This window comes from Gorilla gorilla, chromosome 1 (genome assembly GCF_029281585.2).
Source record: "Gorilla gorilla gorilla isolate KB3781 chromosome 1, NHGRI_mGorGor1-v2.1_pri, whole genome shotgun sequence".
Taxonomy (NCBI): domain Eukaryota; kingdom Metazoa; phylum Chordata; class Mammalia; order Primates; family Hominidae; genus Gorilla; species Gorilla gorilla.
In genome coordinates, this window is record NC_073224.2 from 6,344,715 (window position 1) to 6,372,564 (window position 27,850).

Below are 27,850 nucleotides of genomic sequence, written 5' to 3' on the forward strand. Positions count from 1 at the left end.
TATTTCTTTTTCTTACAGCTCAGTCCAATTAGCATATTGTCATCTAAATTTAGTACTTTTTTTTATGCAGCATGTCCAGGTAGCTTGTGTTTCTTTCACTTACATCATGACAGAGGACAGGAGGATAGGCATAGACCGAGGTATTATAAATAGAAGATGTCTGATCCTTATGAATGTGAGTTGTTCTTGATATTCTTTCCTCAGAGTGATAGAAAAGAGCTCATTTACCAAATCAATAGTAGGTGCATAAGACCATCTTAATTTGCTCTAGAAAAGATACTGAGTCTAACATAGGAACTTCTACTTACTGGAGTTTCAGGAATTGTGTGGGTTTTGAAGAGGTTAAAGTAGTAAATTAATAGAAATACAATGGAAATCACCGTATCTTAGTCATCTAGATAAACATACTTCAAAAGAAATATAATATGCCACCCAGGTAATTTAAAAATATACTAGTGACCACAGTTTTAAAAGTTAAGATGAAATGTTAAATTATTTTTTTAAACGATTTCATCTCTTATTTTAGACACAGTGGGTACATGTGCGTGTTTGTTACATGGGTATATTTCATCACGCTGAGGTTTGGGGTATAGATCCCATCACCCAGTTGTGAGCATAGTATCCCATAGGTAGTTTTGCAACCCCCACTCCCCTTCCTTCCTTCCCCATTTGGTAGTCCACAGTGTCTATTGTTTCCATCTTTACATCCTTGAGTACCCAGCGTTTAGCTCCTACATATAAGTGAGAACATGCAGTATTTGGTTTTTTGTTACTGCATTAATTCACTTAGGATAATGGCCTCCATTTGCATCCATGTTGCTGCAAAGGACATGATTTTGTTCTTTTTTATGGCTATGTAGTACTCTGTGGTGTTTATGTGCTACATTTTCTTTATCCAATCCACCATTGATGGGCACGTAGGTTGATTCCTTGCTATTGGGAATAACACTGCAATGAATGAATGAGTAATTTGTCTTTGGGGTAGAACAATTTATTTTCTTTTGGATGTATCCCCAGTAATAGCATTCCTGGGTCAAGTAGCAGCCCTGTTTTAAGTTCTTCGAGAAATCTCCAAACTGCTTTCCACCGTGGCTCAACTATAATTTACATTCCCACCAACAGTGTATATGTGTTCCTTTTCTCCACAGCTTCACTAGTATTTGTTATTATTTGACTTTATTAATGGTCATTTTGACTGGACTGGTGTGAGATGGTCTCTCATTTAGGTTTTGATTTGCATTTCTCTCATAACTAACTATGATGACCGTTTTTTCATGTTTGTTGGCTGCTCATATGCCTTCTTTGGAGAAATGTATGGTCATGTGCTTTGCCCACTTTTTAATGGGATTATTTAATGGGGTTTTGCTTGTTGACTTAAGTTCCGTATAGAATCTGGATGTTAGACCTTTGTTGGATGCACGTTTTGCTAATATCTTCTCCCATTCTGTAGATTGTCTGTTTACTCTGCTGATAATTTCTGTTGCTGTGAAGAAGCTCTTTAATTAGGTCTAGCTTGTCAATTTTTGTTGCTAATGTTTTTGGGAAATTAGCCAAAAATTATTTGCCAAACCTAATATCAAGAACGGCATTTCCTAAGTTTTCTTCTAGGATTTTCTTACGTTTAAGTCTTTAATCCATCTCGAGTTAATTTCTGTATATGCTGAAAGGTAGCTCTCTCTGCTGTGGCCTCTGCCTGAGGGAGGGCTGTAGCCCGAAACATCTAACAAAAGAAATGCAGGCGAGGTGCTAGTAATTGGAAGGGCCTCCTCCAAGGCTCAGGAGTCGTCCTGGTAAGGAGTCATCTCTCTCAACCCCCACCGGACAGCGTGCCTGCGAATGCCAGGAAACACGAAAGAGCCAAGTGGCCCATCAGGAGCCTCTCTACGGGCATTACTCTCAGGCGCTATCTACTGGATTACAGCCCAAACTTCAACACCAAAAATTAAGTTAAAACTAATATGTCCAAAATATTGTTTCAACAGGTAAGCAACCTTAAAAATTAATAATGATATATTTTACATTTTATGTATAAACTTTTTAAAATAAAGCGTTTACTTTACATTTTCAGCTCATAATTCAGACACTAATTTTTTTTCAAAAATACTTGGTCTGCATTTAAATTTAATAAAATTTACAGTTCAAAAATTAGATTCACATATACGCAATGTCCCAAACATACTCAAAACATTTTTCATCACTAAATTGAGTAAACAATATAACTTCTTCCAAGTCGGTATTATTAACATCAAATTCAAAAATTTAACATATAAACTAAAAAGTAACTTTAAATTCATCAATATCAAAATTATTTTCAAATGTTTCTTGTAGATTTTGCAATTTACATAATTGCATATTAAAATTACTTTTTTCTGCATATTATGTGTAAAATCATAAAATGTACAAAATCATTATCGATTCATATCATAAAATGTTTCCATTTCAAGCTCAATTTTCATACTTCTCTTAGTAGATCACAGATAAGTCTTTCTTTTCTGGTTGTTCTAAATTTACCTGTTTCACATAAGGTGTGATATTGCTGACAAAATGTAAATCACACTTCTATTTGTTATCATGATTACTGAAATGCTTGCTATATGTTTTGATTAAAGAAGATCCGGAGTGGGAGTGAAAGTACAGTAAATCTTTGTAAAACTCGGGGCTGGGCGCTGTGGCTGACGCATGTAATCCAGGCACTTTGGGAGGCCAAGGCGGGCGGATCACGAGGTCAAGAGATTGAGACCACCCTGGCCAACATGGTGAAATACCATCTCTACTAAAAATACAAAAATTAGCCAGGTGTGGTAGCATGCGCCTGTAGTCCTGGCTACTCGGGAGGCTGAGGCAGGAGAATCACTTGGACCCAGGAGGTGGAGGTTGCAGTGAGCCAAGATCCCACCATTGCACTCCAGCCTGGTGACAGAGCAAGACTCCGTCTCAAAAAAAAACCTTGTAAAACTCTTTCTGGCTCAACCAGTGAACACTGACTGGCAAAGATATGTCATTAAATTCACTGTTTTGTATTATAAAATTTAATTCATTGAATTAATAAAATTGAATTCATTGGTGAAGAATCAGCATATACAAGTATAAATTGAATAAATTGAGCAACTGTACCCACGACACATATATTCTGCTTCCAAAAACTGAGCATAAACATTTCCAGTGTGTATCATAAAGTGGAATGAAACACATAGGGACATAGTATTATCTTCTTTTAAAATCCCAATAAATCTAAATTTTTGACTTGACATAGCTAGGGCGACATTTGCTATGATAAAAACTACTTTTTATATTTAACAGAAATTATTTATTTATTTATTTACTGAGATAGAGTTTTGCTCTTGTTGCCCAGGCTGGAGTGCAATGGCATGATCTCGGCTCACAGCAACCTCCACTTCCCAAGTTTAAGTGATTCTCCTGCCTCAGCCTCGCCAGTAGCTGGGATTACAGGCATGGGCCACCACGCCCGGCTGATTTTGTATTTTTTTAGTCGAGATGAAATTTCTCCATGTTGGTCAGGCTGGCCTTGAACTCCCAACCTCAGATAATCTGCCCGCCTCGGCCTCCCAAAGTGCTGGGATTACAGGCATGAGCCACTGCACCCGGCCCAGAAATTATTTTTTTAAGGATAAAATTAGCCTCTGTTTTAATTTTTAAAATTTGCTAGCACATTTTTAAATTAGAAAACATTTGATTATACTATACTTAAAAATAAGCATGTCAATCTAAATAATAATTATGAATATTACTGTGGTGAGTACAAAAATTTCAATTGAATCAATCCATTGGTGCTTACGAAGCAAAATATTAAGCAACAGTGTTAGTCCCTTCTTGCCCAGGGTGTATATAGAAATGTCGTCTGGGATGGAGGTCCTGGAATAAGGGCCTCATAGCTTTGACGAGTGCATTTTCTTGCTGTGGCTAAACTGGTATCCAAGATGTGAGACAAAGTCCTCTCCACTCTTTCTTCTCCTCTTCTCAAGTGGAAGAACTCTTTTGGAGCCATGAGCTGTGCAGCCTGAGGTTAGGCAAGGGTGATGCCAGCACAACCTTAGTTGCCCCAGCTGGTGTCTCTGTAGTTCATGTGCCCCCCGCACAGTCCACTATCTCGGGGCCCAATTCAGCACTAGGACTCACCTAAGAGTTGCAGTACTTATGGCATAGACCGCCTCTTAGGTTTACTTAGAGCCTCAGCGCATTTTAGCCCTCAGTGTCAAGGTTTGTGGAAACACAACTTTTGACCACTGGGATCAGTAATTCCCCTCTGACAAGGGCTGGTTTAAAGGCTCTGCCTGTGTCCAGGCATCAGCTGAATTTTATCTGGTTTTCCTTTCTGCTCTTACAGGACAGCACTGAGCTCAAAGCCTCACAATTGCTGTGTTCTTTTTCACCAGAGCCCAGAGACACTCTTAGCACACTGTTCCTTCTGTCAGTGGTGAGAGAGGGGTGGCATTGTCTGTTCAAGTTGTTTTTTCTACCTCTTCACTGCCTCTTCAGTGATATAAAGTTAAAACCAGGTACTATGAGGGCTCACCTGATTTTTGGCTCTCATGAATGTGTTGTTCGTGTGTGGATTATTGTTAAATTGCTGTCCTTGCATGTGAACAATCAGTGGAGCCTTCTATTCCATCATCTTGCTCTGCCTTCAGATTCTGATGGTTAATATAAGGATTATAAGGAATAAAAGCAGACATGATACAGATGTTGACTGTGCAGCCCAACCAAATAGATATTTTATGTGGACTCCTTAAAATATTTAATTTTATTAGCATAAAGATCACACACATATATACTTAAGTGTGTGTATGTTTATACAAGTTTCTAGGAAATATTTTATGCAGACATAAAACTTGATTGAAGAAAGTGTTGATACTAACTCCGCACTTTTAAATACTTGGGAGTCAAGTAAAGAAGAATCAGTATTAAAATAGTCATTCTTGGGTTTGAGGATGGGCAAATTAAAAACAAGTACTAATAGGTAAGTAATTTGTGAACAAAGAAGCATCTCTCCAAAAACAGAGGATCAACTCCAACCTTTGCTTTTTGATACAGCTAAGACCCTTCAGACTTATACCTGGCTTCAAAAGTAAGCATCCTAAAATCAAGTACCACCCATGTGTGACACCTAATAATATAATTGTCATTCACAGGGATTAAACCACTTATACTAACATCCAAATCTAGCTTAGTATACAAACGATGTATATGTAATAATATACTGAATAGATAATTTTGAAAAGAAGTGGAAAATATTAATACAAATTACCAGAAATAGAAATAGAATAATTTAAGAGATTCCAGTTTTTTTGAATGAGTGTTGACCACAGTAGGCACTCAAAAAGATTTTGATAAGGTCATATTAACTTTCTTTTCTTCAGGACCTTCTGTAGTGCCCCGAACACTTCTTTGTTGCGGAGGCTATAAATGAGAGGGTTCAGCATAGGGGTGAGAATAGTGTAGAAGGCCGACACCATCTTGTCCTGGTCTGGCGTATGTTTAGAAGCTGGTCTCATGTACATGAACATAGCAGCACCGTAGTAGAGTCCGACCACAGACAGGTGGGAGGAGCAGGTAGTGAAGGCCTTGCGACGACTTTCCCCAGAGCCCATGTGGATGACGGCTCGAAGGACATGGGAATAGGAAAGTAGGATAACTGAAACTGGAAAGATTAGCATTACCACACAACAAATGACAAGTAGTCTTTCAAATGCAGATGTTTCTGTGCAGGATAGAGGTAAAAGGGCAGCAACATCACAGAAAAAGTGATGAATTTCCAGAGAGCTGCAGTAAGAAAATGACAGGACAGCTGCAAGCACTATAATCCCATCAAGAGACCCCAAGGTCCAGGAAGCAACAGTCATGAAGACACAGAGTTTCGGATTCATGAGGATGGTGTACTGAAGAGGGTGACATATAGCCACATAGCGGTCATAAGCCATGACAGCCAACAAGAAACATTCAGCTCCAAGCAGGGACACATAGAAGAATATCTGAGTTCCACAACCTGCCAGAGAGATAGATTTCTTCCCAGACAAGTAGCTGAAGATCATCTTGGGTAGAGTGGTGCAGATGAGCATGAGGTCCATAAGGGACAGTTGACTGAGGAGGAAGTACATGGGGGTGTGGAGCTGTTTCTCTATGTAGATGAGGAGAACCATGGAAATATTTTCCATCAATGCCAGTGAGAAGATGCCCAGGACCAGAGAAAAAAGGAAGGTATGGGTGGGGCTGTGATTGAAGATTCCCAGCAGGATGAAGATGGAGTTGAAGGTCTGGTTTTCCCACACCATCCTGGATAATTTGCCTTATCTGAGAATTCCAAAGAAGGTACAAGCTTATTTATCAATTCAGTTTTCAAATACATACTGTGACATACTCTACTGGGCAGTTTATATGCATGCATAAGGCCTTCTCACCAACGTTCAGTTACCTTCCTTTAGTCATGGTAAATTGTGTGGATTAGTCCATTGCTTTTACAATTATTTCCTCATCCAACTTTCACAGAGTATACATGGAGTACATTTGGACATTTACTTTACAGACAAGAATGCTGAAGTGTATAAGAGCTTTCCTACTTACCCACATGTACAGTCAATAGAAAACCTAGGAGAAAAATCATTGTATGCCTTTATTGCTAAATTTTAGGATCATACCTCATAAAAGAAAATTCCTTACAGAATTTTTTCTCCTTCTGTCCTAATATTTCTCCAGGTTAGTAGTCTCGTTGACAACATGTTTTTTTTTCCCTACCATCCTACCTGCAGCGCAGTGAAGGATTATATGAGATCAATGACATTACTCCTTGGGGACACCTGTACACTTTAATTCAGAGAAGGGTATAGTACTCTATGTTTTAACTTTTCTATCTCAGACCAAGTCGTGAAGTCTTGTCTTATTTAATCAAAACACCCATTAAAATATTTTTCTAAGGAAGAATAAATCATCCACTTATCTTCTGAGGATAATTGTTTTCCTTCCAATTCTGTGTGGAAAAGAAGCTGCATTTTTTGTTTGTTTATTTGCTTGTTTTGTTTCTATTTTTAATTTTATTAAGTTGATACATTAAAGTTGTAAATATCTATGGGGGCACATTTTGACATTTCAAAACATATATTTTGCATAATGATCAAATCAGGGTATTTAGTGTGACCATCACCTCATGCGTTTATCATTTTTTTGTAGTGAGGATATTCGAAAACCTTTGTACTTTTGAAAAAATTGATTTCTTCTTTTTACAATAAAGTGTTTTTTTTTTTTGTTTTTTTGTTTTTTTTTTTTTTGAGACGGAGTCTCGCTTTGTTGCCCAGGCTGGAGTGCAGTGGCGCGATCTCGGCTCACTGCAAGCTCCGCCTCCCGGGTTCACGCCATTCTCCTGCCTCAGCCTCCCACGTAGCTGGGACTACAGGCGCCCGCCACCACGCCCAGCTAATTTTTTTTTTTGTATTTTTTTAGTAGAGACGGGGTTTCACTGTGTTAGCCAGGATGGTCTCGATCTCCTGACCTTGTGATCCGCCCGCCTCGGCCTCCCAAAGTGCTGGGATTACAGGCGTGAGCCACCGCGCCCGGCCAAGTGTTATAAATCAAATCAGATAAACATCTAGGGACAAAAGAAAACCCTTCTGTGGTCTTTAACTGCTTCACTGCAATGTGCTACTTTGGAGACTTAGGGGGCATGTTCTACCACAGTGAGCAAAGGCTCGACTGTATGAAACGTGGCTCATCTTGTGCCGGTTTTCAGAGGGAATGCTTCCAGGTTTTGCTCATTCAGTATGATATTGGCTATGAGTTTGTCATAAATAGCTCTTATTAATTTGATGTATGTTCCATCAATACCTAGTTTATTGAGAGTTTGTTTTTTTTGGGGGGGGGGTGGGGACAGAGTCTCACTCTGTTGTCAGGCTGGAGTGCAATGGCGCAATCTTGGCTCAGTGAAAACTCTGCCTCCTGGTTTCAAGCAATTTTCCCACCTCAGCCTCCCAAGTAGCTGAGATTACAGGCGCCCACCACTACACCTGGCTAATTTTTGTATTTTAGTAGAGATAGGGTTACACCATGTTGGTCAGGCTCGTCTCAAACTCCTGACCTCAGGTGATCCACCCACCTCAGCCTCCCAAAGTGCTGGGATTACACGCATGAGCCACCGTGCCTGGCTACTGAGAGTTTTTAACACGAAGCGATGTTGGATTTTATCTAAGGCCTTTTCTGTGTCTATTGAGATAATCATGTGGTTGTTGTCATTGGTTGTTTATGTGATGAATTATGTTTATTGTTTATTGTATGTTGAACGAGGGATGAAGCTGACTTGATCGTGGTAGATAATATTTTTGATGTGGGGCTGGATTTGGTTTGCTAGTATTTTACTGAGAATTTTTGCCTCCATATTTACCAGGGATATTGGCCTGAAGTGTTCCGTTTTTGTTGTGTCTCTGCCAGGTTTTGGTATCAGGATGATGCTGGCCTCATAAATGAGTTAGGAAGAAGTCCCCCTTTTTCAATTGTTTGGAATAGTTTCAGAAGAATGGTACCAGCTCCTCTTTGTACCTCTGATAGAATTCGGTTGTGAATCCATCTGGTCCTGGGCATTTTTTGGTTGGTAGGCCATTTAGTACTGCCTCAATTTGAGAACTTGTTACTGATGTATTCAAGGATTCAATTTCTTCCTGATTTAGTCTTAGGAGGGTGTATGTGTCCATGAATTTATCCATTTTTTCTAGATTTTCTAGTTTTTTGTGTAGAGGTGTTAATAGTAGTCTCAGATGGTAGTTTGTATTTCTGTGGGGTCAGTGGTGATATCCCCTTTATCATTTTTTATTGGGTCTATCTGATTATTCTCTCTTTTCTTCTTTATTAGCCTAGCCAGCAGTCTATTTTATTTCATTTTATTTTTCAAAAAATCAATTCTTGGATTCATTAATTTTTTTCAAGGCTTTTTTTGTGTCTCTATCTCCTTCAGTTTCACTCTGATCTTAGTTATTTCTTGTCTTCTGCTAGCCTTTGGATTTGTTTGCTCATGCTTCCCTAGTTCTTTTAGTTGTGATGTTAGGGTGTCAGTCTTTCTTACTTTCTGATGTGGGCATTTAGTGCTCTAAGTTTCCCTCTTAACACTGCTTTAGCTGCATCCCAGAGATTTTGATACATCGTCTCTTTGTTCTCATTGGTTTCAAAGAACTCCTTGATTTCTGTCTCAATTTATTTATCCAGGACTCATTTGGGAGCAGGTTGTTCAATTTCTATGTAGTTGTGTGGTTTTGAGTGAGTTTCTTGGTCTTGAGTTCGAATTTGGTTATGCTTTGGTCTGAGAGACTGTTTGGTATGATTTCAGCTCTTTTGCATTTGTTGAGGAGTGCTTTATTACCAATTATGTAATCTATTTTAGAGTAAGTGCTATGTGGGTGCTATGTGGCACTGATAAAAATGTATACTATGTTACTTTGTACTGGAGAGTTCTGTAGATACCCTCTCTCACCACTCCTATTCAACATAGTATTGGAAGTTATGGTCGGGGCATTCAGGCAAGAGAGAAACAAAGGGTATTCAAATAGGAAGAGAGGAAGTCAAATTGTCTCTGTTTGCAGATAGCAATCCTATGCCTAGAAAACCCCATTGTCTCAGCCCAAAAGTTCTTTAAGCTGACAAGCAACTTCAACAACGTCTCAGGATACAAAATCAGTGTCCAAAAATTACAAGCATTCCTATGCACCAACAACAGACAAGCAGAGAGCCAATTCATGAATGAACTTCCATTTACAATTGCTACAAAGAGAATAAAATACCTAGGAATACAGCTAACAAGGGATGTGAAGGGCCCCTTCAAAGAGAACTGCAAACCACTGCTCAAGGAAATAAGAGAAGACACTAACAAATGGAAAAATATTCCATGCTAATGGATGGGAAGAATCAATATCATGAAAATGGCTATACTGCTCAATGTATGCCCTTTAATGCTATTCCCATCAAACTACCATGGACGTTTTTCACAGAATTAGATAAACTACTTTAAAAGTCCTATGGAACCAAAAAGAAGCCCACGTAGCCAAGTCAATCCTAAGCAAAAAGAACAAAGCTGGAGGCATCACACTACCCGACATCAAACTTTACTACAAGGCTACAGTAACAAAAACAGCATGGTACTGGTACCAAAACAGACACATAGACCAATAGAACAGAATAGAGATCTCAGAAATAAGACCTGACATCTACAACCATCTGATCTTTGACAAACCTGACAAAAACAAGCAATGGGGAAAGGATTCCCTATTTAGTAAATGGTGCTGGGAAAACTGGCTAGCCATATGTAGAAAACTGAAACTGGACCTTTATCTTACACCTTATACAAAAATAAGCTCAAGATGGATTAAAGACTTAAATGTAAAATTCCAAACCATAAAAACCCTAGAAGAAAATCTAGGCAATATGATTCACGAAATAGGCATGGGCAAAGATTTTATCATAAAATCACCTAAAGCAATTGCAATAAGAGCTAAAATTGAAAAATAGAGTCTAATTAAACTAAAGGGCTTCTGCACAGCAAAATAAACTATCATCAGAGCTAACAGGCAACCTACAGAATGGGAGAAAAATTTTGGAATCTACCCATATGACAAAGGTGTAATATCCAGGATTTACAAGGAACTTACATTTATAAGAAAAAACAACCCCATCGAAAAGTAGGCAAAGGACACGAACAGACACTTCTCAAAGAAGACATATATGTGCCCAACATACCTATAAAAAAAAAAAGGCTCAACATCACTGATCATTAGAGAAATGCACATCAAAACCACAATGAGATACCATCTCATAAAGAAAATGTGGCACATATACAACATGGAAAACTATGCAGCCATAAAAAGGAAGGAGATCATGTCCTTTGCAGGGACATGAATGAAGGTGCTTCAGTTTGCTAAGAATAATTCATCAGGGAAAACAGGCAACCTATAGAATGGGAACTGAAAACAAAACACTGCATGTTCTCACTCATAGGTGGGAACTGAACAGTTGAAACACATGGACACAGCGGTGGGGGAACAACACGCCCTGGGACCTGTTAAGGGGGTTGAGGGGACAGAGAGCATCAGGACTAATACTTAATGCATGTGAGGCTTAATACCTAGGTGACGGGTTGATAGGTGCAGCAAACCACCATGGCACACATTTACCTATGTAACAAACCTGCATGTTCTGCACATGTATCCTGGAACCTATAATAAAATACAAATTAAAAAAAAAAAAAGAAATATTTGACTCAGCCCAGTTCAAGATGGGCAGAACTCAGGATGTAGTCGTGTGGAGCAGGGAGCACTACAAGAAATGCATCTGGAGAAATATAAAGAATCAGAGTATTTAAATACATTTCAATTTTGTTTCTAATTAAGCAAATATCAAAGAGGAAATTTATGTTGTGGACTAAAGATGTGAAGTGAAGTAAAATGATTTTGCATTGAGAAAATATCTTGGACATTGCACATTTGATGCTTTGAACAGGTTAAATCTGCGAGCCTGAAGATCATGGAGCAAACACCTTCTTTATCCAAGGGAGCCAGGGTAAACCCCAGGCAATAACAGTGGAAGAAGAAGATGGTGGAAATAAAATCAACCATCAGGTCTTTGTAAAAAGCTCTCAGTTGTTATCTCTAGCCCCTCCCCCGCCTTTTTTTCAAACATGGCTCTAAAACATCATATTGTAAAACAGTACCCTGGAGTCCCAAATTAATTATATCCCAAATAAAACTCAATCCAAAGCTAGTCCTGCTGTTATTTCTGCCTGATATACATAACTGCCACCAAATTTTTTTTGAATTTCCAGATTTCAAAGCTTGAAATGATGAAATGTCTTTGTTGTTATTTCCTACTACTATTTTTCAAAATTTATTTAGCTGTATAGAAACATCAATATTTTTGCATACTCATATAATTTTTTTTTTGATACTGACTATTTTCTGAAGATTATTTACCATTGTGAGTGTTTATCCTTGGTGTTTATTTTTTATTCCATTAAGAAATACTAAGCAGGTAGTAGTTTTCAAATTTATTCTGTGGAATTCAATGAAATTATAAAGAAATCCAATTATCTCCTCTTTTTTCTTGGACATATCCATGACTCATCCCATAAGTAGACATATAGCAAGCTTTCCTACTTCATATCAGCAAGCTATATATTCAAATTTGTACATCAAACCAAGTATATTATACACCCTTAAGGCCAGAGCAGATTCTGTTACATCTTAATGGTATGTGGCATATGCCTATCACAACACTTTATTTATAAAGTGAAAACTAGTTTGAAATCCTTTTGCTGCTAACACCTTCCCCAGGAAATGTTCTGTTTATATCTTGGTACTCTAAATGAACTTCTGCTGATTATAATTAATGGTAAAATCCCTTTTAAAGCAGGAAAACTAAATAACAGAGACCCCTTTACTTATGTTCATGACACACAAAAAGTAACATGGCTTTATTTTATATTAACTAAATTAAACTGTTATGTCAATATTCCAAAATAAAATTTACATTATCCATTTTAACGTTTAGAAATAGAAGAATGTGATAAATAACAAGATATAGCAAATGTTGAACTAGAGAATAACTCCTCAGCTGGTGACACATTCATTCATTTGTATGATTACTATGTTCTAGGTACTTCGTTTATTTTAATCCTGCATAGATGTAGAGGGAATCCAAATTTCCTACAAGAATATATAAAAATATTGATGCCTCTCTAAATGAATACAAAATCTAGCCTCATTTTGAAGGTATCAACATAAAGAAGGAGCAGTACCTTTCTTTGCTCTTCCATTTTAAGAATAGAATTGTGTTACAATGTCACATGAAATTGTAAAATCCTCACATTGCTAGAACTATTTTGATTCTTCCATATGATTTTATGTCAATTATTAATGAAAAATGGAGAAGAATGAGGAAGATGATAGAAGGCACTTGACTAAGTGAGAGGAAGAATTAAGTGTCTGGAAGAGAGGTGAAGGCATATGAGGAAAATAAGTGCTAAAATTAGAGCTAAAATAGAAATAAAAAGAAAACAAAATAATATTAAAAGGGCCTGAAGTGATAAGAAATTTTGGAATATTAATGGCGATCAGAGAAGGAGAAACAACATAAACTATGAAGAGATCTAAGTGGGCACAAAGTCTTTGGAAAGAAGCTCAACCCCACTGAGTCCAGCTTTTCCCTAGACCTTGTGATTTTTACCAACCTGAAGATTTCCAACCACATATTGTAGCATATTCAATGTGTCCAGATTTCAAGAATGTCTCACACACTGTGGAATTTAACTAAATCAGATTTTATTAAATTTTTCTTTACTTCATCTTTATAACATTGATTGTCAGAATTTTATGAATTAGTATATTTCATGAAAAATTAAGAACACAAATAAGAAAACTGGGTACTTTGTGGGAGTGAATCACTTCCCCAATAATTTCTAAACTAAAAATTTACACTGGGTGGTATGTAGAAAATTTTTAAGTCCAAATTTTCATGTACGTTTGAAGCAGTAGATAGACACCACTTGGTATATGATTGTTTCTGTAAATTCATGTTGAGGTGTAGATCTACCAGGTAGAAGATAGTTATGTTTCTCATAAAGGCTTCAATAAATATTCAACAAATTAAAATAACCATTAAGAATACTATGTCTCTCTTTCTTCTTTTCCTTCATTTTTAGTATGAAACAGAAAGAGAGTCCAGGATTGCAGGAGAAATGATGACATTTCCAGGATACTCCACAATTAGGTAGTTGTGAAGAACTACCTAATTGTAATAATCAGATTGAGGAAGGCTTACACTTGTGTAATTCTGTATAGTGTTCCAAAAGCTTTTTAATGCACATGAACTCATGATTTTCCTCAATAAAGTCATATAAGGTCAGCACAAGACATAACGGAATTTTTTTTTTTTAAAGAGTGTTATATGTCTTACTCACAGGTGGTGATCAAGGGGAAAATTCGCCAAATCAATTCTGGGTTCTTTATACTCTGGAATATAATAATCACTGCCTGAGCTGTATTACAACCTTTTCTTCTTTCTCTTCTAGAAAAGATTCAAAAGCAGCAACTCCAGTAGTCCAAATGACCCACTTGTCTGAAGGCCTATCCACCCCACAGCATCATGGACCTTAAATTCTATACCTCCACAAAATGTTAAATCCCTTGACATCAATTATAGATGGCATGCCTTCTTTCAGAATTTCTCCTAGGAAACAAAATCCATGTGGACCCCAAGGCTCTAGTTACTTTTTTGCCAATACTGTCATTCTTTACTTGCTATAAAGTCATAAATGGCTGCCTACTTTTCTTTAGGAAGTAAATTGTGTTAATGATAAACTTAAATCTTTACAGATTATTAAAATGCGATTAAAATTAAAACAGGAAATATTTATACAAAGTAAATGAAATCTGTCAACCTGCCTTCTCAATTGTGTTAACATTTTTAACTTATTTCTAGTATATTGTATCAAATACTTAAGCTGGGCCGGGTGCAGTGGTTCATGCCTGTAATCCCAGCACTTTGGAAGTCCGAGGCAGACAGATCACAAGGTCAGGAGATGGAGACCATCCTGGCTAACACGGTGAAACCCCATCTCTACTTAAAATACAAAAAAAAAAAAAAATAGCCAGGCTTGGTGGCACGTGGCTATAGTCCCAGCTTCTCAGGAGGCTGAGGCAGGAGACTCGCTTGAACTCGAGAGGTGGAGGTTGCAGTGAACCGAGATCGTGCCACTGTACTCCAGCCTGGTGACAGAGTGAGACTCCGTCAAAAAAACAAAAACAAAAACAAAAACAAAAAAACACCAAATGCTTAAGCTGATATAAATGTAAATAAGCTCTTAGATGCCTAAACGTATGCAAGCATGTGATTGACAATTTAAAGGGGCACTAAAGACTTGTATGTGGCCTATATCTTTAAGATATGTCCTTTGCATTTTCCAGTAAATTCACTGTACTAATTCAAAACAAGTCTACATTTGGTCTTGCTTCTTTCCACTCTCGAAAGCTTTCATTTGTCTGCAGCAATGACTTTTTTTAAAGTTTAAGTTCTGGGATACGTGTGCAGAACATGTGAGTTTGTTACATGTGCCATGGTAGCTTGCTGCACACATCAACCCATCATCTAGACTTTTTAAAAATTTATTTATTTTTATTTATTATTATTATTTTTTTGAGACGGATTCTCGCTCTGTTGCCAGGCTGGAGTGGAGTGGCACGATCTCGGCTCACTGCAACCTCCGCCTCCCGGGTTCAAGTGATTCCCCTGCCTCAGCCTCCCGAGTAGCTGGGACTACAGATGCATGCCACCATGCCTGGCTAATTTTTTTTTTTTTTTTTTTTTGGTATTTTAGTAGAGATGTGATTTCACAATGTTGGCCAGGATGGTCTTGATCTCCTGGCCATGTGATCCAGCCTCCCAAAGTACTGGGATTACGGGTGTGAGCCACCACGCCTGGCCATCATCTAGGTTTTAAGCCTTGCATGCAACTCCTGGGGAAGGCATGAGTTGAACAGGTGGTGAGTAGCCAGCTTTCAATGTGGATCTCCAGAATTCTGGCAGCACAAGACTCTATGATTCTCAAAGATACTTGAGATGCAAGGAGAGCTACTTAGAGAGATGACAGGGGCAGGACTCCATCCTGCGTAAAGCCCAGACAGTTTGGCATTGAAGTGACTGCAGTGGATCACAGTCAGGGATGCCCATCCCCCCAGGCTCACCAGACTCTTCTATAAGGCTTTGGGCAACTGTCAGAACTGGACAGAGCAGATTGGTCTTGCCTGTGGGACAGGGCCAGTCTAATCTGAAGGCTCTTCATCTGCCAGCCTCTTCTGGGTCCCCAGCCTGGCCATGCCTGCTTGCAGCACAGCTTTGGATGCCCAACATATGTGCTTCCTGGGGGCTTTCATCGTCACCACTTTGCCACAGACTGCTCCTGTCAGAGAGCTCCTGCGGACTGGCCCTACAGACATGCACCAGCTGACCTATAGCTCCCCCAGCTGAAGCCTTCCGCTACTGCTTTGCTGGGACACGCCCACTGCTTTCTAAGGGAGTTCATCTCCCATCCCTTGCAGGCACAGGTATGCATGTACTCCCTGCCACCCCACTCTACCAGCATGAGTGTACCCTGCCTCCCAGTATTCACAGATGCACAGACAGCCTGTTGCACCCCTACCACTAACACATCTGTGTGCACTGATGCTAGCAACCCCCACCACTGCCAGAGGCCCACCACCACTTATCTGCCACAAAAGCCACTGTGAAAGTGTGCACAGACACCACTGCCCTGCTCCTGCTGGTTCCCTAGCTCTGAAGATGCACAGTTACCGCACTGCACCTCTGTCATGACAATCAGAGCAAGTGCAAGTCTGAACACCAGCAGCCTCACCCCCACTATGCCACAACCAGCATGAGCACGCACAGGAGCACTGCCACCCTGCTTCTGCTGATATCCTGCCCCAGTTGATGTTCATGCCTCCCACTGCACTACCAAAAATGCTGATACATGCAAGCAAGAACTAATCCCAATGCTACCACCCTGACTAAGTGCTTTGGCCAGCATGCACCATTGGAGTGTTGTGCCAGTGGACAAGAAGCACCTAAGCCCCTCCAGTGCAGTAGGTTTCTAATATCAAAAGGCCAGAGATCAAAGCTAGGGCCCAGCTCCAGACCCCCAGAGTTAGAACACACAGCCCAAAGGTACTCCATTGAAACTTGGCCCCTAAAAGCTTCCAGAAACAAAGCCATATCATTGAACCCACCATGTACCACAATCAAACTCCCAAGGACATCAAAGAAGATCAAAGCAAAAAAAAAAAAAAAAAAAAAAAAACACCATCCAAAGGACAGCAACTTCAAAGACTAAGGGAACATGAGCCCAACCAGACTGGAAAAACAAACAAACAAACAAAAAACAGTATAAGAACTCTGGCAACTAAAAAATGCCAGAGTGTCTTCTTGTCTCAAAATGACTGCATTAACACCCTAGCTATGGTTCTTAAGCATGTTGAAATGGCTGAAATGACAGACAAAAAATATGGATAGGAATGGAGACCATTGAGATTCAGGAGAAAATCAACACCCAATTCAAAGAATCTAAGGAACACAATACAATGATATAGGAATGAAAAGATGAAGTGGTAATTTTAAGAAAGAACAAATTGATCTGATAGAGCTATAAAACTCACTCCCAGAATTTCATGATACAATCTCAAGTATTAACTGCAGAACTGATGAAGCTGAGGAAAGAATCTCAGAGCACAAAAACTGGTTGAAAAAATAAAGAAAAAATAATAAAAAATAGCGAACAAAACCTCTGTGAAATATAGGATTATGTAAAGAGATCAAATCCACAAATTACTGACATTCATGAAAAAGAGGGAGACAAAGCAAGCAACTGGAAAAAATATTTAATAATATCATCTATATAAATTTCCCCAATCATACTAGAGAGGCCAATATTCAAATTTAGGATATTCAGAGAACCCCTGCATGATACTATACAAGATGACCATCCTCAAGACATATAGTTATCATATTCTCCAAATTCAAAATGAAATAAAAAATGTTAAAGGCAGCCAGACAGAAGGGGTAGGTCACCTACAAAGGGAACTCCATAATGCTAACAGAAGACCTCTTGGCAAAAACCTTATCAGCCAGAAAAATTTGGGGCCTATATTTGGTATACAAAAAGAAAAGGAATTCCCAGCAAGAATTTCATATCCAGCCAAACTAAACTGCATACATGAAGAAAATAAGAGTCATTTCAGACAAGCAAACACTAAGAAAATTTGTTACCATGAGACCTGTCTTACAAGAAATCATTAAAGGACTGCTAAATATGGAAATGAAAGACCATGAAAATGCACACAAGTACATAGACCACTGAAACTATAAAGCAACTACACAATTGAGTCTGCATAATAACAAGTTAACAATGTGATGACAGGATCAAATCTGCAGATATCAATATTAACTTTGAATGTAAATAAGCTAAGTGCCCCAATTTAAAGACACAAAGTGTTAAGTTGGATAAAGAAGTAAAACCCAATGTATGCTGTCTTCAAGAGACAAACATCACTTGATGGCACCCATAGGCTCAAAATAAAGGAATGGAGAAAAGTCTACCAAACATACAGAAAAAAAGAGGAGAGCCTGGGATCTGTACTCAACTCCTGGCCTAATATACCTAACACACATCTACAGAACTCTGTAACCAAAAAAAAAACAGTATATACATTATTCTCATCTGCACATGTTTATCTACATCCCTTCATATGTCTCTAACTACTGTTAGTGGGGAACATCTACTCCAATTTCAGACAAAACAGTCTATAAACCAAGAAAGATAAAAAAACACAAAGAAGTGCATTACATAATGATGAAGGGTTTAATTCAACAAGAGGACCTATCTACGTTAAATATTACACAATCTATACGAGAGTACACAGATTTATAAAACAAATAGAGACATATGAAGAGATGTAGATGAACATACAATGATACTGGGAGACATTGACTCCCCACTGACAGTATTCAAGCCAGGAAATTAACAAAGATACCTGGGATCTGAACTCAATACTTGGCCAAATAGACCTAACACACATCTACAGAACTCTCCAGCCAAAGAAACATAATATACATTCTTCTCATCTGCACATGACACATACTTTAAAACTTGATGACATAATTAGTCATAATATAATTCTCACCAAACTGCAAAAAACTGAAGTCATACCAATCATACTGTTGGACCACAGAAAAATAAAAACATAAACTAATATTTAGAAAACCACTCAAAACATACTATCACATGGAAATTAAACTCCTGAATGACTTTTGGGTAAGCAATGAAATTAAGGCAGAAAGCAAGAAATTCTTTGAAAGTAGTGAAAACAAAGGTAAAATATACCATAATCTCTGGGACACAGCAGCATTAAGAGTAAATTTTATAATGCTGAACTTCCACATCAAAAAAGTTAAAGAGATCTCAAATTAAAAACCTAACATTACACCTACAGCAAGTAGAAAAACAAGAGCAAACTATCCCAAAGCAAGCAAAACACAAGAAATAAAATCAGTGCTGAACTGAATGATACTGATATTTTTAAAAAACATACAAAATATCAAGAAATCCATGAATTAGTTTTTTGAAATAACAAATGAGATTGATAGACCATTAGCTAGACTAATAAGGAAAAATTTGAGAAGATTCAAATAAACAAAATAAGAAATCACAAAGGGGATAATATCACTGACCCCACAGAAATACAAAAATCCCTCAGAGACTATTATGAACACCTCTATGCATATAAATTAGAAAACTTACAAGAAATGGATACATTCCTGAAAACATACGACCTCTCAAAATTGAACCAGGAAGAAATGGAAACCCTGAACAGACCAATACTGAGCTCCAAAAGTTGAGTCAGTGATAAACAGCCTACCAAATAGAAAAGTCCCATGCCCAGATTTGATTCACAGACAAATTCTACCAGATGCATAAAGAAGAGCTGGTACCATTCTTATTGAAACTATTCCAAAACATTGAAGAGAGGGGAATGGTCCCTAATTCATTGTTTCAGGACAGCATTATTCTGATACCAAAACCTGAGGGAGACACACATACAAAAAGAAAACTTTAGGATGATATCCTTGATGAAAATGAATGCAAACATTTTCAACAAAATACTAGCAAACTGAATCCAGCTAATCCACCACAATCAAGTAGGCTTTATTCCAGGAATGGGCAGTTGGTTAAACATATGCAAATCAATAAATGTGATTCATCACATAAACAGAACTGAAAGCAGAAAGCATATAATCATTTCAATAGATGCAGAAAAGGCTTTTGATAAAATTCAACATCCTTTATGACAAACATCATCAACAAACTGACATTGAAGGAACATAATTCAAAATTATAATATCCATCTATGACAAATGCACAGGCAACATCATACTGAATGGGCAAAAGCTGGAAGCATTCTCCTTGAAAACCAGCACAAGACACAGATGCCCTCTATCACCACTGCTATTCAACACAGAACTAGAATTCCTAGTCACAGCAATCAGGCAAGAGAAAGAAATAAAAGGCATCTAAATGGGAAAAGAGGAAGCCAAGTTGTCTCTGTTTGCAGACGATATGATTCTATACTTAGAATACCCCATAGTCTCTCCCCAAAAGTTTATTGATCCCATAAACAACTTCAACAATGTTTCAGGGTACAAAATCAATGTACATACATTAGCAGCATTTCTATAAACCAATAATGCCCCAGCTAAGAGCCAAATCAAGAGTACAGTTCCATTCACAATAGCCACAAAAAGAATAAAATACAGCTAGCCAGAGAGGTGAAAGAAATCTACAACAAAAATTACATCACTGCTGAAAGAAATCAGAGATGATATAAACAAATGGAAAAACATTCCATGCTTATGAATAGGAAGAATCAATATAGTTTAAATGGTCATACTGCTCAAAGTAATTTACAGATTTAATGCTATTCCTATTAAACTACTGATGACATTCTTCACAGAATTAGAAAAAAACATTGTGCCAGGTGCAGTGGCTCACGCCTGTAATCCCAGCATTTTGGGAGGCCAAGGTGGGCAGATCACCTGAGGTCAGGAGTTCGAGACCAGCCCAGACAACATGGCAAAACCGCATCTCTACTAAAAACTAAAAACAAATTAGCCAGGCGTGGTGGTGTGCACCTGTAATCTCAGCTACTCAGGAGTCTGAGGCAGGAAAATCTCTTGAACCCTGGAGATAGAGATTGCAGTGAGCCAAGATTGTGCCATTGCACTCCAGCCTGAGTGACAAGAGTGAAAATCTGAAAAAAAAAATTCTAAAATTTATATGGAACCAAAAAAGCTCAAATAGCAATAGTAACCTTAAGCAAAATGAGAAAATCTGGAGGTATGACATCACCTGATTTTAAACTATACTACAAGGCTGCGGTAAGCAAAATAGCATAATAACTGCTACCAAAAAAAAAAAAGACATATAGATCAATGGAACAGTATATAGAGCCCAGAAATAAATTGCACCTACAACCATCTGATCTTCAAAAAAGTCAACGGAAACAAGCAATCAGGAAAGGACACCCTATTCAATAAGTGGTGCTGGCACAGCTGGCTAGCCATATGCAGAAGACTGATACTGGACCCTTTTCGCACCATTATACACAAATAAACTCAAGGCGGATTAAAGACTTAAATGTAGAACCTAAAATGATTAGTACTCTGAAAAATGTCCTAGGAAATACCATTTTGGACAGAAGCCCTGGCAAATATTTCCTGAGGAACATACCAAAAGCAATTGTACATAATCAAAAATTGACAAATGGGACTCCATTAAACTAAAGACCTTCTGGACAGCAAAAGAAACTATTAACGGAGTTAATAGACAAACTACAGAAAGGAAGAAAATATTTGAAAACTATGCACTCAACAAAGTCTAATATACAGTATTTATAAGTATTATAACAAACAAATTAACAAGCAAAAAACAACTCCATTAAAAGTTGGCAAAGGATATAAATAGACATTTTACGAAAGAAGACATAAGTGTTGCCAACAAGCATATGAAAACATGCTCAACATCAATAATCATTAGAGAAATGCAAATAAAAACCACAAAGAGATATCATCTCACACCAGTCAAAACAACTATTTTTAAAAAGTCTATACATAACACATGCTGGTGAGATTGTAGAGAAAAGGGAGTACTTACACACTGCTGGTGGGAATGTAAATTAGTTCAGCCATTGTGGAAAGGAGTTTGGTGATTTCTCAAACAACTTAAAACAGAACTACCATTTGACCCAGCAATCCCGTTACTGTGTATGTACTCAAAGGAATAGAACTCATTTGGCCATAAAGTCACCTGCACATGTATGTCCATCGCAGCACTATTCACAATAACAAAGATATTGAATAAACTTAGATATTCATCAATGGTAGACTGCATAAAGAAAATTTGGTACATATATACCATATAATACTACACAACCATAAAAAAGAATGAGATCATATCCCTTGCAGCAACATGGAAGGAGCTGGATGCCATTATCCTAAGTGAACTAACAGAGGAACTGAAAACCAAATATTGCATGTTCTCACTTATATGTGGGAGCTAAACATAGAGTACATACGGACACAAATGAGTGTGGCAGCTAGGAGGGAGGTTGAGGGTCAAATAACGTCCTTTCAGGTAATATATGTATTAACTGGGTGATGAAATAACCTGTACATCAAACTCCTATAACACAAAATTTACCGATATAAACAAGCTGCGCATGTACCCCGACCTAAAATAAAAGTTAAAAACATAATGTGGAAGTACCAATATTTCCTTCCATTTCTAACAATTTGAGGATTTCATGTTGAAAATAAAATTCTTAGTTCTTACAAGTTTCTAGTTGGATCCTTTCTTTAATTGTTACTGCTTTTTCATTATGAAATATCTATCATTGATAATTTTATTTCATTTTACATTGCATTTTATGTTTTATTAAAATAGCTGGACTGAATTTCTTGTTAACATTTGCCCAACTAAAATATTTCTCTGTAATTTTATGGGACTTTATTTTAAACTTACGTAACTACATCTTAAAAATCAGTCTTTGGCAGCTTTATCTTCTAATGGTTCACCTTATCCAAGCTTATATTTACAGTTTTTCCTGCAATCTTATGTTATGTGTGTGAGTTTGCATGTTACATCTCCATTCCCTTGGCTTCTAATTGTTTAGTTTTACTTTGCCTATGCCTCTAGCTGTTCCACCAACATGTTTCAAATTGTTTCCTTGACTCTGAATTTGAGTACCACATAATTTAGTGAACCTCTGATTTCTTTTTTTATAGACAGAGAAAATCATAACACATCCGTTATGACATGTCAAACTTTGTAACCTTTTAAAGTTTTTTTCCTATGGGAATGATTGTGTACTGTGTCTGGGGCCACAGATAGAATTTGAAGGATACTCTGAAGCTTAGCATGTCAAATTTTTGAACAAATCTTTCTTTCTGAGTCACCTTCATCAATTGTCAATGTATTTCATTTCTGCTCTTCATGCCCCTTTCAAAATAAACTCTGTAATATGGAATTTCATTAAAATTGCTTTAAAATGAGTATAATATTAAGTTTTCTCAGTATAGGGCACTTATGGTTCCTTGCAGGAGGAAGAGACTGGGTGTTTCTGTGTAGCCCAGGGACTTTTGTGTTGTGAATATGAGAATATTCTGCAGATCCTGCTCTAGCTTCAGGCACAGAATGCAGTCACTGAACAATCTTGTAATCTGGGTTTAGGGTTAAGACTTCTGCAGTCTTCTGAACATGGAGGACAGAGCTCTATGTGGCCCAGGCACAGCTGTCTATCCAGACTCCCTCTGCAAGGCTGCACACCTTCTTCATGCTGGCACCTGTAGGAAGTGAACTCTCTTGTCAAATCCCCACATTTTCTGTATGCAGCCACCTGCCCAGACTCTCGTGGCAAGTCCTGGTGTGCATTGTATGCAGCTGCCTATGGCCCAAAGGTTCAGGCCAATCAGTGTTTCTTCGGCAAGGCCCCAGCCTCCCAACTTTGCCTGTGTGGTTTGTGTCCTCTGAAGGTCTCTAATTGCATACACAGGCTATGGGTTGCTGATTACTTGCCCTCCTAAGAATTTCATATTGCTTGTCCAGAAAGATGCAGTTTAGAGATTGTTTTGGTCATGGCTTCAGGATTAAGCATGATGGTTAGCTCCTTTTCAATGGGAAATGGGATACTAGTAATTCATGGTGTGCAGTGGCATCACAATTAATCAAGATATCACTCATGGTTTATTGTAATAAAATGCCAATGGAGCACTTGCATTGGACACTTAGATGGCTACTGGACCTGACCCTGAGGGCAGTAATAATGACCGTAAGGACAGTTATGTGTATTGGATTCTTTTAAGTTTGCTTATGTATGTCTAGAGGGAAAACGACAAGCTCAGCTCCATTAACTTGCACTTCAATTCATGACTGGAAAATCAGACAGCTTCCATGTTAGCACCAAAAGTATCTATTTACAATGTTGCCTGAAACAAAACATAAAATTTAATTGTGTAAATTGCAAAGGTACAACAACAGTCAAATTCATTCTAGCCACATGTTTTGTGTGTGCAAGTTAAGTGGGAAAAAATGAAAATGCCCCAATTAAAAGACACAGATGAGCAAATTGGTTAAAGAGTCAAGAACCATCAGTGCGCTGTATTCAGGAGACCCATCTCACATGCAAAGACACACATGGGCTCAAAATAAAGGGATCGAGGAATATTTACCAAGCAAATGGAAAGCATAAAAAGCAGGGGTTGCAATCCTAGTCTCTGATAAAAACAGACTGTAAACCCACGAAGTTCAAAAAAGACAAAGGAGGGCATTACATAATGGTAAAGGGATCAATGCAATAAGGAGAGCTAATATTCTAAATATAAATGCATGCAATACAGGAGCACCCAGATGATAAAGCAAGTTCTTAGATACCTACAAAGAGACTTAGACTCCCAGACAATAATAGTAGGAGACTTTAACACCCTACTGTCAATATTAGACAGATCCACAAGACAGAAAATTAACAAGGATATTCAGGATTTGAACTCAGCTCTGGACCAAGTAGACCTGACAGACATCTACAGAACTCTCAACCCCAAATCAACAGAATATACATTCTTCTTAGTGCCACATAACACTTATTCTAAAATCGACTACATAACTGGAAGTAAAACACTCCTCAGCAAATGCAAAAAGAATGAAAATTGTAACAAACAGGCTCTCAGACAACAGTGCAATCAAATTAGAATTCAAGATTAGGAAACTCACTCAAAACCACACTACTACATGAAAACTGAACAACCTGCTCCTGAATGACTACTGGGTAAACAATGAAATTAAGGCAGAAATAAAGAAGCTTTTTGAAACCAATGAGAACAGAGAGACAATGTACCAGAACCTCTGGAACATAGCTAAAGCAGTGTTTAGAGGGAAATTTATAGCACTAAATGCCCATATCAGAAATTAAGAAAGATTTACAATCAACACACAAACATCAAAATTTAAAAAAAACTAGAGAAGCAAGAGCAAACTAATACAAAAGCTAGCAGAAGACAAGAAATAACTAAGATCAGAGCAGAACTGAAGGAGATAGAGACAAAAAATCCTTCAAAAGAATCAATGAATCTAGGAACTGGTTTTTTGAAAAGATTAACAAAATAGATAGACCACTAGCCAAACTAATAAAGAAGAAAAGAGAGAAGAATCAAATAGACACAATAAAAAGTAGTAAAAGAGATATCACCACTGATCCCACAGAAATACACACTACCATCAGAGAATACTGTAAACACCTCTATGCAAATAAACTAGAAAATCTAGAAGAAATGGATACATTCCTGGACACAAGAACACCCCCCAGAATAAACCAGGAAGAGGTCAAATCCTTGAATAGACCAATAACATTTTCTGAAATTGCGGCAGTAATTAATAGCCTAACAACCAAAAGAAGCCCAAGATCAGACAGATTCACAGCCTAAAAATTGAATAGAGACATTTGGTTATACTAAGGTATAACTGACAATTCTGAAATCCCAAGTCATTTTAATCCACCTGCTATAGTCTGAATGCCTGTGTCCTCAAAAAATTCACGTCGAAATTCTAACCCCCAAGATGATGGTAATAGGATGTGTATTTGGGAGGAGTTGATTAGATCATGAACGAGGAGAACTCATGATTGGCATTTGCACACGTATAAAAGAGACACAAGAGAACTAGCTGTCTCTTCTACCACGTGAAGATAGAGCAAGAAGGCTCTGAGTGTGAACTAGGAAGTACACCCTCAAAAGACACCAAATCTGCCAGCACCTTCCTCCAGAACTGCAAGGTTTACATTTCTGTTGTTTATAAGCTACCCAGTTTATGGTATTTTGTTATCCAGCAGCCCAGCTGGACAAAGACACTCCTTTTCCAGTGAAAGCAGCTTGCCCTCTGATATCTGAGTAGCCTTCTTTAGCTGGAAAACATGCAATACCTGTTGGGAAGGCCATTGAAAGTAAACTATCATCATCCTTAAGGCCTAACACAATTACTTCTTGTTGACACTAGACACATAACTAGAGTCAAATTTCAACATGTTCCAAGAGATAAGCTCACACCATGATCTAAGAGAAAGTAGTTAATGCACTAAAATCATTGCAATATTGTGTGAAGCAGGTAGCTAGGCAATGTGTGTGTGAATAAACTCTCAGGACGGTAAACCAAATAGAGAAAAATATAACACTAGATGGGTATAGATGAGTTGATGTGGGTAAGTTACTGTCTTCGAGCTTTTCCCAACATGGCCTGAGGCCATTTACTAGAGTAACCATACATTAGGGGAAGAAAGTAGCCACAACTTTGAAGGATTACTAAACGCCAGCTGTGAATGATGCTAATTTCTGGTATGTCAAAATGTCATTGTGGTTGACCAGTCAAAGTAGAGACTTATGATGGTCAGGGGATACATGGAGTTGTATCTCACGTGTGACTCACGGTGAGACCTGTTGGTCCACAGAACCACCCTGTTGCTATTTCCCCAGTTCCTGAATGTATAATTGGGATAAGCATATTTGGTAAATATCATACTGGTAGAATCCTGAAGTTGAGAATTTGACCCATGGGATGAGGGATATTATAATGCAAAAGGCAAAATGAAACCACCTAGAACTTCACCTTTCTGCCAAGACAGAAAACTAGAAGCAACGTGTCTCCCTAGGGGAGTTGCAGAGATTAATGCTACTTTCAAAGACATAAAAACAGGTGAAGCAGTGATAACATTCACATCTCATTCAGTTCATCATTGCAGCCTGTGCAGAAGTCAGATGGATATTAGAATATGACTGTGGGCTATCATCAACTTAACCAAAGGGTAAATCCAATAAAACCTGCTGTCTCAAATATTCTGTCTTTTCTGCAGTCAATTATAACAACTCCTGCTACTTGGTATGTGGCCATTAACTTGTTTTCTGTTTTCTCTATAACAATATATAACTACCACAACAGGCAGTTTGCTTTTACCTGTTGGGGCCAGCAATATATATGCTATATCAGGGCTACACAAATTTCTCTACTGTTTGCCATAATATTGTCTGCTGAAATCTTTATTTCCTTGATATTCCAAAGATCATCACATTGGTTTACTATATTGATGAACTTATGCTGATTGGTTCTATTTAGTAGAAAGTAGCAAGGACTTTAAATGCTTTAATAAGGTGTATTGAAGTAAAAGGCTAGAAAATAGCCCCAGACAATTTAAAGAATTCACCATCTCAGTAAAGGTTACAGTGATCTAAAACATAAGGAGATATTCCCTCCAAGGTAGAAAAAAAGTTGATTTACCTACCAGGACCTACCATAAAGACATAGGCAAATATTTTGGGTTTTGGAAGCAGCATAGACCATATTTGAGTGTTTTACATTGATCCATCTACAGAGTCACTGTAAGGCTGTCTGTTTTGAGTGGAGACTAGAGCAAGGAAAGTCTCTGCTGAAGAATCAGGCTGCAGCACAACTGCTCTACACATCAGTGGTGAATGATTTTGCTGACAGTCAAGAACCTCGGGGGAAAAAAATCAGAAGATTGGTGGCAAGGAAGTTTGATGAGGAAGTATGTGGGTAAACCTCTCATAATTGGCATGGATTGTGAATACATCTGTGTTTTATACAGTCCAAAAGCATCTGTCCTAGAAGAAACTCTTATCCACCATTGAATGAAATTATGCACTGTATAAAACTTAGTCAGCTTCTTTTTCTGGTCAATGATCCCTGAACAAAATGACCACAGTGGCA

The 27,850-nt window shown here is 37.9% G+C and overlaps 1 protein-coding gene across 1 annotated transcript; it reads right to left on the reverse strand.

Moving 5' to 3' along the window:
• Nucleotides 1-529: 529 nt before the first annotated feature.
• Nucleotides 530-14,103, reverse strand: OR2M4 (olfactory receptor family 2 subfamily M member 4). The gene is made up of 2 exons (XM_055381279.2): nucleotides 13,940-14,103; nucleotides 530-6,309 (listed from the first exon to the last, which is right to left on the reverse strand). Exon 2 carries the CDS (start codon nucleotides 6,288-6,290, stop codon nucleotides 5,355-5,357), a length of 936 nt encoding a protein of 311 aa, XP_055237254.1. The 5' UTR covers nucleotides 6,291-6,309; nucleotides 13,940-14,103; the 3' UTR covers nucleotides 530-5,354.
• Between the last annotated feature and the right edge of the window lie 13,747 nt (nucleotides 14,104-27,850).